Raw genomic sequence first — 17,282 nt, 5'->3', positions numbered from 1 at the left:
ACATCAAAAACAGACATAAGACAGGACCAACTAATATGGATTAATTTACAGGCTCTAAAGGTGTCAGTGGGCACATTTAAATTAAACATCCCATCATTAAACATCAAGTAATGTGCCATCATCAAGACATGATTAGTAACCCTGATGGGGGTCGAGAACAAAATCACCAAATCATCAAAGTGTTTTTGATCCTTCATTTATATCAAATGCAACATATCTTTGATTAGACTTTTTTTTTTGTGGATTCTCTTGATCAGATTTGCCATCTGGAAAAAGTCAGTAACACAATGAAAAAGGGGAGTTATTGAAAGTGGAAGGCAACTATGGACTTTCAGTAGAGTTTAGAACTTCATAATTTATTGCAGTATTTTGGTGTGATATCATATATTGAAAATCCTCTTGTGTAATTTGTGAAAGGCATCTGAACGACACCACAATATCTCAGTTGTTCAGATGAAGAAATGGGAGGAGTGTTGTTTTAATTTCATTACGATGGAACCTCGGAGTTAAAAAGAAAATCCTACTGTATCACAATCAGGAATTGTCATAAAACAATCAATAATGAAAAAAAACAACCAGGGCTGTCAAAGTTAATGCAATAATAATGCGTTAACGCAGATTTGTTTTAACGCTACTAATTTATTTAACTCATTAACGCAACTTGCGATTTTTAGATTGTAGGGGCTCAGTTTTAAAGCCAGAGTGAAGAAGAAACTAAGGAATCCATTGATACCAACCATGTCATACTAGCTTGTCGCGAAGGAGGGTAAATAACGCTCCAAACTTGCGCTAAATTTTGTTGAGGAAAAACTGGCCATGGCATGGCCATTTTCAAAGGGATCCCTTGACACTGACAGCTGTTGTTGCCTGTTGGGCTTCAGTTTGCCATGTTATGATATGAGCATATCTTTTATGCTAAATGCAGTACCTGTGAGGGTTTCTGGACAATATTTGTCATTGTTTTGTGTTGTTAATTGATTTCCACTAATAAATACATACATACATTTGCATAAATCAGCATATTTGCTCACTCCCATGTTGATGACAGTATTAAATACTAGACAAATCTCCCTTTAAGGTACATTTTGAGCAGATAAAAAATAGGCGATTAATTGCAATTAACTATTTTAATCGATTGACACCCTTAAAACCAACATGACAATTTTGGTTGTGAGCACAAATAAATAAGAAAATGTTCACTTTGTAAATATTTGTCAACAAGTGTGTGATGCAAAGACATAGTTGTATGACAGCATATATAATGTATCTACACAGTTTCTGAGAGTTGCAGTATTATCATTTAATGCTTGGTTGATTGTAATTGTTGGCGTAATCAGCAGTTTTAGGAAATCATTTGTTTTGTGAGTCACATTTGCATATTTGCGAAACAGAGAATTTGGAAGCACATTGTGCAATGAAGACAGTATTTGCTTCAAAATCAACACCTTATCTGAAAACAGCACAGAAACTGTTGATTGGGTGACAACCATTCATCCCCACAGTAGATTCAGACCTATGTTGGAGATGAAAGGTGTATACACATGTGCAGGTGCTACAGATGCATGAACGTGTGTGAAAGTCTGTTCATGCATGTATCCCTGACAGGTCCCTGATGTCAACTAATGTCAGTCAGTGTATCAGTGAATGTGAAAGATGCTGTTGTTATTCATCCCCTCCATGGTGGGATGACACTATTTGTCACTGTAGTGATGGATTCCGCATCCCTCAGAGGAGCATGTGCAAGCGCCGTCTCTGAAAGGCTGTCTTTGTTTTTTCACACTCACTCACTCTCTCACACACACCGACGCACGCATATAACGCACTGCTGGAACTGACAACAAAGGCGTGCTTATCCAATTGTGGGGGAATAAGATTAGGCTACAAAGAAACTCATAAGGCTAATGTTAGCATCCCCTGCTCCAGTGAGAGCTTTTGTTTGTGTAATCAGGGAAAACATGGGATTAGATTTGAGATGCTGTCTCGGAAATGATGCCCATAAGACCCCTTTGTATGCTGTTGACATGTTCCTAAGTAACAGAAGGCAGTGTCCTGCCCTCTATCTGATAAAACAATCCTCTGGGAAATAAAGCGCATTTGTGTTGCTCAGATATCCGATTTTGTTTTGTTTTGTCTGGCAGACCCGGCCTAATCTATGTCTTTACTCACTGTTTTCCTTTATAATTGACTTGTCACCATAATTCGGTTATGGAAGAAAAGAAAATAACTCCTCTGTCATCTGGTGTTTTAAGATGCTAATCTTTCCCTGATGAGAGCAGCTCATTTACAGCTTACTATAATTCATCAATAGCAGCGATATGTGGGCTTATTGTGGCTGTGGGAGTAGACAGGTAAAGTGATTGTTGCTACTGTGTCTCAGCAGCTGGAAGTAGAACCACTCTTTATGACTTCTTAGAATGAAACACTATATTTTGTGGTTTCATTACCACGTGTTTACATGTAGTTAACATACAGTATATTGACGATGCTTTAGAAAAGTGGACTAAACTGAAGTGAAACAGAGATAAAGACCTTTCCTCTGTAATGTGGTAACCCGATTTCGTAAATTGCTTTTCGAGTGTCATTTGTACGCCCCTTTTTCGCAAGTTATTTGTACGCCATGCAACAAAACTACTGTAACGTCCACAGTTAGGTTGAGGCAATAAAACCACTCACTTAGGATTAGGCAACAAAACCACTTAGTTAAGTTTAAGAAAAACGTCATGGTTGGGCTTAAAATAAGTACGTAAATGAAGTAAAATACGTACGGAAAAAAGTAACATAACTACAGAAAACACTTGACAATCGTCACTAACATAACACCGGCTCCTGGTTAAAAGTCATCTGTTTGTTGGACCCATGCACCTCCTTACCCACCTACCATAAGTAGTCATTCTTGCATTTTATTCTACCTTACTAGCTCTGAGCGTGGCAGATTTACGCAAATGCGTTTACATTGCAGTCAGTACAGACCACATGGCACACACATGAAATGTCAAAAGCCAGAAAGGCATTGTTATTGCACGCTAAATGCCACTATCATGTCATTCATACTCATTTTCGTGCGAAGGGGCTGAATGTAGAGGCATCTTTAACTTATTTGACACAGTAGTAGGGTGGTATGACCCTTTTAAAAAAATACTTGTCAGGAGGGACCTGTAGTTTGCCATAAAGTCTCCCACCAATGTCAGGTCAATAGTGTCTGGGACACTTAAGATCTAGAGAGTGTGAAAGGAACTCTAGACAATCCGGTGTTGTTATGTGGGTCAGGAGAGAGAGAGACACCATTCATTAGCACCTCTGTGACCCCTCACCCATTCTTCTATTGAAGAATAGCCTGCCTCTCACGCACAGTCGGCCCTAAGCCCCTCAAGGCACCCAGAGCCAGTTACATAAGGCACAAGTAAAGAATGCTCCAGAAAAGTCTTCAGCCATGACCTTGGCTTTGACAGAGCCCTCCTATTGGTCCTGTTCTACCAGCACTGTCTCATGGTTTAAAGTCACATGTCCTGTATTACTGTGTGAAAGTCTGACTGTAGTATGAACATTTCAGACAGTTGTATAATATCACCAATGAAATGGATATGGTTCAAACTACAAGATGGTTTAAAATGGCAACTGTAACTTAGGGTGCTTTCACAAGCCAACATTTAGTCAGTTTTAATCTAACTCTGGTGCGGTTCATTTGGGCAGTTGTCAGCGAAACAAAACAACTGGCCTCAGACCGCTTGCGAGAGGTGGTCTCGAACCGTTTCCAAGCAAACCAAAACACAGAATGCGTGTGCAGCCATTTATTGAAATGGACACAGGTAAACAACAGGTTAACATGAGTAGGAGAGGACTGACCTGGACTTCTGCAGAAGTCCAATGTTTGCTTGACATGCTATGCTAAATAAAGTCCTCAAAAATAGTGACATTAATGAAGTCATTTGGGATAAACTGAAGGAGAAAGGATTCATGCATACAGTAGATCAGTGTTGAGTCAAAGAGAAACAACTTTGACAGCAATACAGTATATCAAAGTCTGTGATTCCCTGAAAAGTGTCATCTCTCGAGACCAAAAAGATACATTTTCTCCTTTGCCTCTCAGTAAATTAATTGTTTTATTTGGTCTGCTTTAATTTGCGCATTGTGAAACCAAACCAGCAAACCTATCTTTCGAGCAATGCTGTTAGCATGGCTATGTAGGTTAGTCAGTCCATCACTTTGGTGAAGACAGAAATATCTCCACAATTATTGGATGGATGCCGTGAAATTTGGTGAAGACATACATGGTTCCCAGAAAATGGATCATGCTGGCTTTTGTGAACCCCTGACTTTTCCTGTAGTATTACCAGCAGGTTGCCATTTTTTTTTTTTTTTATGAAATATCTCAATAACTATTGGATGAATTGCCTTGAAACTAGATACACACCTTTATGTTCTCCTCAGGACATATCACATTAACTCTGGTGGTCCCTTTTCATCTAGCTGTACTTTGTGTTACTTTAGTGCTAATTAGCAAATGCTAACATGCTGAACTAAGATGGTGAACATGGTAATCATTATTCTTGCTAAACATCAGCATGTTAGCTTTGTCATTGTGAGTATGTTAGCATGATAATGTTAGCATTTAGAGCACCACTGTGCCTCTCAGAGTTGTTAGCATGACAGTAGATTCTTAGTCTTGTCAATGTATTTTTGTGGATATACACTGCCTTCAAATGGAACTCTTGAGCTCGTGGTTAAGACATGGGAAGTCGTGTACACAATATTCTTGGTGTTCAAGTGGTTAAGTCGCGAGAACACGGCTGCTCGTCAGCGGCAATATTAACGTTACTGTCAGCATCTAGAAGCTACAGAGGCTTACAAATTATCAGGCTAGCAAGTGGGTAATGTAATGCAGTAAATGCAAAGGCATAATGACAGAGGAAAAAGATGAGGCCGTTGGGAATATCAACATTTTCCTCAGACCTATGATAAAATTACGAAGAAAAATTCCATACGACTATAATTACAATATATTAACTTATCATCCACCAACAAATGAACTTCCGTGGCCTCTGCCATTTCTGACGTCAACAAACACGTCACAACTCGGGAACTCTGAGCTTTCAGAATACCACAAGAGGATGGATTTCATATGGACTCTTCTCGTGAACACGGTATAAAAGTAAATATCTAATAAAGAATCCCAAATGTTGCAATACATTTTGAACTTTTTGACATTTTACTGCACTACTTTACTAGTGAACTGCACCCTAGATACTTGTATTTGAATGAGCTGTGTGCTTGTGCCAATCCCATTTCAGGAGCTCAGTATTCTCTGCTGGCAACAATCGTGTGCAGTGAAAGAAACTTTCCAAACCCTCGTCAAACCTAAAATGTACTTCCTTGATTGAGAAAAAAGGAAAAGTTGAGGGTAAAACCACATTCTTAACTTAGCCTTCCCTAACCAGTTTAGGGGAAACCATTATCTATATAGAATAGTATTTACCAACTCACATTTGCTAACCATTATATTGGAATTTAGCTGCTCACAGCCTTATTTCCTCTTCAATTTTGGTTGGTTTAGAGCTTTGATAAACTGCTGTTATTGGCTAAAAAGCTTAATGAGGCTTTTGAATTGTTGTTGAGAAACACACACACATACACAGGCTCTGTTTATGTTTTCCCTTTATACATGCATAAATAGCCTCTTATCTTTGGCATTACAAAAAGCACTTTAAGGCTTTTTTTTTTTAATTTTAGTATGTGAATGTTGCACATCTGGGCACAGGGGTAAACACCAGTTGCAGCAACACAATCCAAAATCATAACCATATGTTTAATTTCCTTGTGAAAAGAGAGAATCTCAATCAACTTAATGGCTCAATTAATCAGTCAGTAATTAAAGTCAATAATTACAGAAGCTTATCATTTTCTAAATGTAGTCATATGTCAAGCTTTGTTCTCAGTGTCTTTGTTTTCTTCTCCATAAAGATCTTAAAAGTGGAAGGATTTGGTTTATAATTATCTTTTTATTGTAAAAAATCCATGACAACTTCTAAATCCTCTTTAAACCTAAAATGTGCAGCATTGCCTTGAAGTCACGTTTTAAGTGAAAGAGGAAGAGTGGAAGCTATAAAACCACCCTGCCATGGTGAATCTACAACAGTTGGGCAAAACCTCTCAAAAATGCTAATTTTCTTTATTTGTTTTTACCCATTGTAGTTTGACAATTTTAGTCCAGGGAACACGATGTTCTTGCTTGATGTTTGTACAGGGCAGTTAGATTTGGCAGGAACACTTGATGAGTAAGCTGCCCTTTCATAATAATAATGTAGAAAATGGAGAAAGGGATGGGCCGCTGTGACTCCCATACTCATTAGTACGCACACATGTTGGTTCGTTACTGTACATGGCGTATTCAGGCCAAATTGTCTGTAATCATAGGTGTGGAACATTACCTCACTTACCCTTTGATGCTTTTGGAGGGTGGTACAGTATATACATTTTTTTTTATCACAGTTACCTCTCGTTGTTCCCCTTTATGTTTTTTGTTTTTCTCTTACTTCCTGAACCTCCTTGATTATAAAAACATTATAATAAAAATTGTAATTCTCCCATCTTCTAATCCTTGCTCCCTTTCTATCTCTCACTCCCTCACACTTGTCCTTCCTTTTATAATTTATTTCTGGCTTTATCGCTCTCGCTCATCATCTATTTCTGTCATTTGTCTTCCCCAGCCCCCATATCATTTTCCTGTCCCAGAGTGTGTTGTGCTCTGGGAGTCTCGGTTCTGGAGGGAACGGCCTGTCTCTGTGTGGATCCAGGATGTGCCATGAGATCGCCCACTCTTGGTTCGGCCTGGTTATCGGAGCCAGAGACTGGACTGAGGAATGGATCAGTGAGGGCTTTGCCACCTACCTGGAGGACATTATCTGGGCCCAAGCACAACAAGTACAGTACAATCAATGCCTGATGATTAGGAATGGGAATCCCCAGAGTCTCTACGATATGATTTTATCACAATACTTAAGTCACGTTACAATCTTATTGCGATTTTAAACATTTTGCAGTATGCCTAGTATTGCGATAAGATGTATATCAATATGCGATTTATTACCTTTTTCCAACTGCAAATTATACAGTTTGTCAACATCTGTTTTATCTAATAAGATACAGTTTTCACTCCATTCATCTCAGAGTTTTCATCACATATCTTGAGGTCAGAGGTCAAGGGACCCCTTTGAAAATGGCCATGTTTTTCCTTTCCAAAATTTAGCCTAAATATGTAGCGTTATTTAGCCTCCTCCCCGACAAGCTAACATGACATGGTTGGTACCAATCGATTCCTTAGGCTTTCTAGTTTCATATAATACCAGTATCTTCACTCCCATTACAACCTCTGAAATACAGAATAGCGGTCGGGCCGTCGGATTGTTAAGAGGTTAATAGTTTGTATAATAAAAGATTGATACTTGACGTCCGTGTATTGATACGATATATCCACGCAAAATATCGCGATACTATGCTGCATCTATTTTTTTCCCCACCCCTAGTGATGATTGTAGTTTACTACAGCTATTTTATTAAAGTAACTTAATGGTGGCCCTTTTTTGTCTGTCATTTCAGATGACGATTTGAAATGGCAATATGAGCTTTTCAGATATACCATTTAAGCCAGCTTGTGAAGACCAGTTTGCCATCTTGAGGAAGTTACCAATAAGAAAGCAATCAATGAAAAACAACCTCATTAAGGGTATATTCACACGTAGTTTGTTTGGACCAGTTGTTTTCGAAACTGGGAGCTTTTCAACCCCAGGCTTGGCTTGTTTGGGTATATGTGAACACAGCAATCGACCCAATCGATCCTTCCATCCGAAACAACTAGGCTTATCAAGATAAACCAAATTTACCTGATGCGCCGTCTGAAGAACAATTGCCGTGCAAGTGTATAGCGGTATGCACTCATCAGAGCCCAATCTCCGACGGCAAACTCTTGAGGGGGCACGTCTTCTAATAAGATACATCAGGACATTGTTTTCTAGTCGCAGTCTAGATGGAGCTTAATGGAGCTGGATATTTTATTAATTTAATGAACATTGGTATATTAACCACAAAACGCAATGAAAACAATTAGCAATACACGCTGCTGGTGCTCCATAATGAAGAGAAAGAGAAAAAAAGGAAAAGGAGAAAGCGTGTGATCTTGCCGGTAACCTTTCTGACCAATGAGAGAACAGATTGCATTTGTTTACACCTTTTGGACTGCTCTTGGATGTTGCCGTGTGAACACAAACAAACCCAGGGGCAATAGCAACAATTGTATCAAATTAGTCCCTGAATTGGAGCAAAGCAAACAAAACTGCAGGTCTGAAAACACCCTGAGTTAATATTTGTTCATTTCTTTCTTTTCATTGTCTAAAAGTACCTCTACACGGTATGATCCAGCACCTTCATACCAAATGCAACAACTCAGGGAAACACAGGTTGACATTCCAACCTTTCATTTCCACAACTAATGTGCCAGGATTTCCAAATGTTACTGTTGTGGTTGGATTGCACGTCAAGTAGAGTTGGCCTTTACATTACTGTAGTAAAACCATACATCAAGCACACTAGGAAACAGTTTATAAAGACACCAATTCATGTCCCAATGCAAAAAAACAAACTGAAAGGTCAGAGGAGTTGGCCAAACAAAATGAAAGTGTAAAGAAGTTCCTGGGCTAACCCCAAAATACACCATCAAACCCAAACCTCCTGACCTACTAAAACATAAAAGGAATAAGCTGAACCACATGAGAGTTGTGAAAAAGTACTACTGCCACCAAAAAAGGGGAAATTTTAAAGAAGCCGATCATAAATCAAAGAAAAAAAAAAACTCCTGTGACAGTTTGGAGCTTTAGATGTCCTTCTAATAACGTTGATTAAGGATACCTGCAGGGAAAAAATAGATAAACAACAGGACAAAAGGCTGAGGGTGGAGCATTGGTGTGAATCCTTTGCTTACAGCACTAAATTCAGCTCTGATCCGATGTGCATACAGATCTAATCCTCCTACTTACTTTCCCACACCATCTAGAGTTACACTAATGTTTTTCTTGTGTTTGCGCCGTTTAACTATATCACCTTTATGATATGTGCTTAATTCTGAAGAAATGGATTTAAGCAGACCTATTATTGCTGCAGACACAGTGACAGAGGTCGTGGGCAGTGCTTCTCTTATCGTCATAGTGTGTATTTGACTTTTCATTTAATCAGTTTCTTTTTTGTTTTTGCTGATGAAATTCACCATATTTCAGTTTTCCATTTCTTTGCTCTACCATAACATTTCCCCTCATATCTTTTTAACTCTCCCTATCTCTCCCTCCAGCTCTCCTTACAAGAGACAGCAGAACAGTCTGACCTGAAGGCACTGCTGAGGTGGAGACGACTCTCTGATGAGTTGCAGAACTCAGAGGAGGCACTTCAAATCCTCAGGTGAGGGTGGTTTTTTGGTCAACTACGTCTGTTTTAATTATCATACCGTTATTGCCACTGTAGAAGAAATAGCTCCTTGAGAATAGCGCAACAGCATCTTCAATAAGCATGCTTAAAGCAGTAGAGGTTTAGTAAACCACCATATGGGTTCAACACCTACAGAGGAGGCAACATTTTCCTACAGTTTAACTACTCAATTAGTTAATCTGGCGCTTGAGATTCTCTATTTCACACAGGAAAATGTTTGCATGGTTCCCATTTGTCCTTAAAATAAATAATAATAATAATAATGATAATAATAATAATAATAACAATAATAATAAATAAACAACCCTATTTTCCCATGTTTTTGTGTCTAGACAACAATTTCTGAAATTGGTCCAGTATTGAGGCATCCGCAGGCTGCAATGCAATGCTATTGGGGCAAGCTGGCACCGTCATTTACGTCCACTAAAAATGCTCATTTTTGCCATTAAATTCTCTGCTTGTTATTATAAGTGTCAGGCATTATGGAAAGAGTCTCACTCAAGGAGAATGTCTCGTTCTAAAATGTCACAAGGTGACATGTAGCCAGAAAACCACGGTGGAAACACGAGTGCCGGCTCGGCAGAGTTTGTTGTGTTGGAGTACAGAAAAAATAGCGAAGTGTTATCTAAAAGATTTTCAGTGTCATGGCTGAATATTTAGATGATTTTGACAATATGGATGAGGTCTGATGAGGGGCGGTTGTACCTCAGTCGGTAGAGTGGTCATCCTTCAAACGCAAGGTTGGTGGTTCGATCCCCTGTTCCAACTGTCTACATGTCGAAGTGTCCTTGAGTGAGACACTAGACCCCACCGGGTGCTTTACAGCAGCTCACTGCTCCTTAGGATGGGTTAAATACAGAGGTATAATTTCATGTATGAACCTGTATGTGACGAATCTAATAAAGTTAAAGTGTAAGTCTTTAAATTTGATAGCCGCCTGTATTTATTTGAGCGAGAGTATATGGATGAAAAGCTCCTACAAATTTAAGAGCGGACTAGGAGAGAGAGAGAGAGAAGGGCAACAGGCAGAGCAGGGTGAACCAGCTGCTGCATGGCCATGAAGCTTGAGAGACTGTTGGTGTTCGTGTGGGTGCTGTGACTCTATGCCCACAGAGGAAGAATGCTGTAGAGAGTGGGTCCTGTTGCTGCCCGATATTCAGATTTAACAACAAGACTTCTCCTTGAGCGGGACTTGGACACAATAACAAACAGACCGGATCAAGCGAAAGTTAAGAAAAACATTTTATTTCTCTGTAGGGTCCTTTCCATAATGTTGTCAGACACTTCTAATAACAATCTGAGCCTGTCAGTGGCAAAAACAAGCACTTTTAGTGAACGTAATGTTACATTGACGCTGCTCACTTGCCCCTGCAGCTTTTTCACGGCTGCCAGTTACAGCGTTATCCCTCAATACTGGACCAATTTCAAAAATTGTTGTTCCTATTAGTCACTCAGACACAGAAACATTGAAGTTGAAAAATACTGAAGTCACCCTTTGACGTTAGTAAATAGGCTACGTTCTGCTTTCTGCATTTGTGTCTCCCGCAGTTGTGTCATTGTTTCACTTGCCTCCTGCCTTGAGAAAGTGCGCCGGTCACATGCGTGCATGAGTGATTGAAGTTGAATGATTCAGGTTAAATAGTAGCAAGCAGGTGGGAAAGCTAACGTTAAGCGAACCTTCAACTATGCCTGGACAATATAACTTCCAGAAATTGTGGCTCATCAAAGACATTTACAAAGACTGGCTTGTTAAAGATCTGCAGGACATCCATATGACCCGATGCAGAGCCTACAGCAAATCAAGAAAAGTTCTTGCCATGTGCGTAACAGTAATTAACCTTAATCCGTGTCTCAAACTATGCCGTGTTAAGTCCTTGACTTTGAGAGAATTAGTCCTTGAAAAGTCAATGACTCTGATGTTGAAGAAGGTGTGGGAACCCTGGGAGTACGTCCAGCTTTTGTTAGTGTCTGCACGTGTAGACACACACGTGAGCGTGAGGTATGCATTCCAGGGGTACAGGTGTGGCAGGTGTGGCAAGTATATCCAGGTGTACTGTCATGTCTTAGAAAAGCTCTACACACAAGCACAGCGAGTACACACACACACAAACACACACACTCTTCATCTGAGCCTGACAATGTGGGACCCACACCCTGTTTGTTTTATCCAGGGTGGAAGCACAGTGTCATCAGGGGATTATAGGTGTAAACCCCAGCCTGTAGTTAACTGTTTAAGGGTGGAAATGCACTTGTTAGCATTGTGCCTCTAATATTGTAGCTCTTCTTTTGAACAAAAAAGCCTCTTCACTGGAGTTGACACTTGTAGCATAGTGCGCTATTGACATTCACGCTTGTAAGAGGCCGTGCGGAGCGTGACAGCAAATCAATGTGTTATTGATTTCGTGGCACTTCTGCTTGGCACTAACTTCTAACTTTGTCACTTCACTAATAATGTGTTGTCATCGCACAATGGAAAGACTTATAAATTAATAGTGTTTAAAACTCAAATCAATTTAGCCCGTGTTAGTAGAAAGCTTCAGTATTAGTAACAGTGATTTTACTTTAAAGGACTGTCCTCATCACAGGTTTAAAGGTTTGCTTCTGTGTTCGGTAATATGTAACTCTTTTCATACTGAAATGTTGATAACTTCCAGTGTATGTTAAGCAAAATGAAGTTTCACATTTCTGGTAGGCTTAAACATGGTAGAACCAGTTATATGTTGAAATAGGAAGCTGTGTGTGAGTGAAAGGGTTAAACTTGCACTTGAGAGCTGTGACTGTCTAGCAGTCTATCAGGGTGTTCCCCTATGAGGCCGAGACACGGGTGATTAGGAGGATCGGTATTAGGTTTCTCTGCACCTGACGGGGTTGAGTCAACAACACAAAACTAACATCTGAAAAATGCAAACAGCACATGCACTCGCGCATACACACAGACATACATGCTCATACGCATAGATGCACACATTTTGACTGATAATGTTAAACGGAAACACATTAGTATCGAAAAAAACAAGTAATTGCTGAAAGCCATCTCTTAATCCCCACATTTCTTAAAGCATGTTGAGACATAAAGGAACCCTGCTCATACATTATCTTAATGACTGCATACAGTCTGTGAGTCAGGTACAGCTTTTACTCTGCAAATGACAATTTCTAGAGCATTTAAATGCCCCTGGCATGGATAATACTTTGAATTATGGGTTTGCAATTTCTGAATAATTTCCAATATGCTTCATGGAGAGAACTATGTAAATCGGTACTAATTATAGGGAAAATAGAGTCACTGTTCAATTATACCCAATTAATTGCTGTGTAACCTAGAGAGTCTTTCAGTGCGCAGCACAGCTCATATGAAATGTGCCTACAGGCCAGCATACAATTCAACAAATTTAAAGAATAAAGTTGCCATTAATAAATTAATAATGCCTGAATATTTACTTCAAACGGAGCAGTTCTGTCAAGGAAATTCCTATTTCCCCCTATGTTTAGTACTGATTTACATAGTTCAAATGATTATTATTTATTTTTATTATAATATATTATTATAATATTATATAGTATTGACTGAGTTAATCTTTGCATGTAAACTATTAATTAAAAATCAATACAGTGTTTTTGAGAATCAATACAGTATCACAAAACATAATGTCGCAATATGCAACATTTTCAATATTTTCTTACATCCCTAGAAATTACAGACATGTAAAATACAACTTTGCCAATTTTATTGTGCAAATTCATGTTTTGAGATTAAATAAAAATTAAAAAAACTAACAAAATCAATTATTGAGTTTTTGTCTGACGCAATGCATAACAGTCAGGATACATTTTAATTGAGCACAGAAGATCTTTCTTGACCTTGGGAACAGTATGTGACAAAGAAATCTCAACTTTCAGATGCACTTACTAGCATTTACCTGCATCTCATGGTCTATGGGAGGGAGATTGTAACCCCATCGCAGTTCAAGGAGCGTCTTTGTTGTCGTATGTTGATCTCTCGCTGGCCAATGACTTTGACCCCTTTCCAGTCGATGCTTTGACCACTTTTGTTATGGTGTTCACAGCTGATGTTGTCTGTTTCTGGTGTTCATTCAGTTATTTTATATGTGATTTAGCATATGTTTGCTAGAGCTGCCCCCTCTTAGTAGTTGTCGACTCATCGATTTCTTTAGTAGATTAGCCGTCTTTTGTGCTTTTTTAATACTGAATGACTTATTTCCAAGAAACTTATGAGCACATCTCTGGTAAATACAAGCTTTAAAGTGGTGCTTTTGCGTGATTCTTTGTGGAGAAACTCAGTTGATTTAATCGACAGATCTGTGGAACTAATAGATTAGTCGACAAAATCGTATAAGTGTTAGTCTGTTATGTTCATTTTGCACTGAAATTCTTAAAATGAGAAAATACTCAATACTTTTCAGTTGTCAAGTATTTAATTCACACAGGAGTATATAAAAATAGGCTTTACCATGTGGTTATTTCATGTAGACTATTCATTTATTGAATTACCAGAAAACATGTTATATGGTGATATATATCGTTATTGAGATATGACATGACCTTTATCGGGATAGAAGATTTTTACCATATCGCCCAGCACTAGTTTCAACCCTATACCCCAGATTTAAATCTTAGTTGAACTCAAGGGGCATTGGAAGGTCAGATGTAACTAAGATCTTGGTTTACTTCGATGTTGGGAACAGACCATGCTACTTTTTGATTTGGGCTAGACTGTCTGTATGTCCAAGTCCTGATGTGGCTCCACTGCTAAGCATTATAACCGTGGGGAAACATAATATGAAGAACAATGCACAGAGAAATGTGAGAGAGGACCTGGTGAAGGGAAAGGAAGCACAATGGGATGTACAGAGAGATACGCTAAACCTCACCAGTATACACACACAAACACACACATGAAGGCTAAATGGCAGATTGTGCTTTTCCAAGTTCACTGGGTCACAATTGACACCCCCTGATCCAGCAGGGGCCCCAGTGGCCAGTGTTTATCAGTCCATTTCAGATGAGTTATATTTAGGGCAGCCTGGGCCAGACGCCATTCTCCCTGCTGATTCACTGGGCTGCTGGGAGCGCTGCTCTACCTTATCCGGTTTCCACAGTCAACCCAGTGTAATTTGTCAGGATATGGCTCACGGAGCTATAAACCTCTGTGTGTGTGTGTGTGTGTGTGTGTGTGTGTGTGTGTGTGTGTGTGTGTGTGCGTGTACGTTTTACATTAAGTTCTGTCAGTAATAGCTCCTGATTTCCTCCCGCTCTTTCTCTCTCTCTCAATCTCAGACACACCCAGGTGTATGCACGGCTTCTCACACACACACACACACACACACACACACACACACACACACACACACACACACACACACACACACAAACACCCTCCCTCTCACACACACGGCCTACGAGTCAGATAAGAGCACCGTTTATTCTGTAATACATTGAGCTATTGTGTGATTCTCCAAGGCAGCGAGAAGCGATTCCTCTTAAAGCTGTAGTAAATCATCTCTGACAAAGAGACGGCGAAAGACAGAGATTTACACATCCATACATCGCCTGGTCCGGACAGTGGGAAGGGTGGAGTTCCTTTGTGTAACACGGCAGTGATGGATCAACATTTTTACCCTCCACACTGCACCGCTAGTATCTCTGATGCAGGAAACCGACACATTTTCTCTTCAGGAAATACATGTTCTGTCATTGTTTTTGTCTCTTGCCCCAGTCCCTCTTTCTCTCTGTACTTCTCTGTCTGACACACACACACACACACACACACACACACACACACACACACACACACACACACACACACATACACAATTTCCCAGGGATATAGCACGTCCTGCTGTCTCAAAAAAAGTCTATTTCATCTTATCAGCAGTAACAGACAGACATGGGCACTACGGGTAGGAGACTGGACAGAGCGCAAGTTAAAAAAATATTTCCATGATAAGAAAAAGGGGAGATGTTGTGGCCATGATACACAAAGAATAAGTAAAAGAGACATTTTTCAACAACTAAGACAAACAGTGTATTTTACAATATAGGTTTTGCCTGTGTTGCACTGTTCACTGTCTGGCTCATAATATTGACAGGTAGCTTTTAATGTACAGACACTGAGCCCATACTGGCCAACCCTCCTGATTTTCAGGGAGACTCCTGTTCATTGTCCTCTCTCGGTTTCCTCCCGGGGTCACAATTCTCCCGGATTTCTCCCGATTCATGACAAATTTTCATACCTTTTTTCCCGTGTGTTTCTGGCACTGTACAGTGTGTACAAGCCCTACTGTTTTCACCCAGACATCAATACAGCTACACATAATGTAGCTCCCGCTCGGAGTAATTCGACACCAGGCGGATTTATTTGACTGGGGTCCCGGGCCATCTTGTACTGCTGTGAAGCCTATAAGTGGTCGGGACATTACAGGAGAGGAGAGAGACGCCATTTTGCCGCCGGCAACCCCCGCATCTCGCCAACTTTTCCCTGCTCACTCTCAGCTTCCGTGCCAAGGAGAGCGGGAAGAGTTACCGTATGCTCACCAAGGAACTGCAGGATTTTCATGCGTCTCAGTGAGGTTAGGACGAGGAACACGACGGGGAGGACGCATGGATTTATAAAGAGAACTGGACACAGCGTTGGAGGCGGGGCCCCTGTTCATTCCTATGAAAGTTGCTCAGTGGCGCATGAAGCCAAAATGGCTCCACTTTTGAGTGGAAAAGTACCCGGATCTTCCGGCAATCTTCCGCATCCATTGGGCCCATAGAGCAGGCGCAGTATCGTGCGCTATTAGTGCATTTTACAATTTTTAGGACCTAATAATTTAAATAAGGGCTATTCAATTGTTCTTACTGGGAAGTTGATAAACCTAAAAATAAAATTATCCGCTGAGTTACAGACGTCTCTTTCCCAATGTAAGTTTATGGGAAAAAGTCTTTTTGGGCCCAATGGCATCACGTGACGGACACGGAAGTTGTAGTGCCACCGTTTGGCCGCTACGAAAATTGGCATCAACGACTGGCGCTCGTCCTGGCGGCTTGGGAGGACTTGCCTGACAAGCCTCTGGTGCCGTCCAATCCTGCTTCAACAAAGCGTCCCTACCATCAGGAACTTATTTGTTTACTCGATAGGGCTGTTGACAAACTAGGTATTTCATGGCCAGCAGGCTCAGTGACGTAGGCCCAAGGGGCCCGATCACGGTCTGTCATGGCCAAGTACAGACTTTGTTGTGCGGAAAGGGCTATCGCTTTATTCAGTGGATGCTGCTGGAGACAGCCTGAGGCATTAGTACGAACTGTTGTTCTCATTCGTAGAACCAGGGTTGTAGCACAACCCAGACGTTTCCTGGCAGATGAGAGTTGTTTGCGCTCGCCATGTAGTTCAGCGCACATTACAGCGCCCGGGGCCCTGTCAGACAGAGAGCGAAATGGAGAGTACTAAAGAAATACTCAAGCAGGGGCAAAAAAATGAATGATGGAATGAATAAAAACTGATAAATATTCATTTATGTCAGAGATTCACTTAGTTCACGGCAGAGGGGAGAATTATTCTGTATTCTTTCCTGATAATTAAAAGTAAAATTTTAAATATTTAAGATAAAAATGCTGTTGCAGTGTACTTTGTATTTTGCTATTTTCATTCTTTAAGTCAACAGCATGCAGGAAACAATATCTCTTGACACTCAGATTTTTCCTCCCCCAGACTACTGCTTTAGTTTCGAAATCCTCCCTATTCTTGAGGTCTCAGTGTTGCCGAGTATAAACTGAGCATCATTACTACGATTTTTCCAAATTAAATTTTC

The 17,282-nt window shown here is 40.2% G+C and overlaps 1 protein-coding gene across 3 annotated transcripts in view; it reads left to right on the top strand.

Annotated features, from left to right (window-relative positions):
• aopep (aminopeptidase O (putative)) overlaps nucleotides 1-17,282 on the top strand; it is a 90,693-nt gene that overhangs the window by 21,609 nt on the left and 51,802 nt on the right. For all 3 annotated transcript variants that reach the window (XM_074637659.1, XM_074637660.1, XM_074637661.1), the window contains exons 7-8: nucleotides 6,705-6,918; nucleotides 9,335-9,441. In XM_074637659.1, coding sequence (XP_074493760.1) covers nucleotides 6,705-6,918; nucleotides 9,335-9,441 — 321 coding nt within the window. The remainder of the gene's footprint in view (nucleotides 1-6,704; nucleotides 6,919-9,334; nucleotides 9,442-17,282) is intronic.

This window comes from Sebastes fasciatus, chromosome 6 (genome assembly GCF_043250625.1).
Source record: "Sebastes fasciatus isolate fSebFas1 chromosome 6, fSebFas1.pri, whole genome shotgun sequence".
Lineage (NCBI taxonomy): Eukaryota > Metazoa > Chordata > Actinopteri > Perciformes > Sebastidae > Sebastes > Sebastes fasciatus.
Note: the sequence above shows the minus strand (reverse complement) of the source record. Positions and strands in the feature narration are given on the sequence as shown.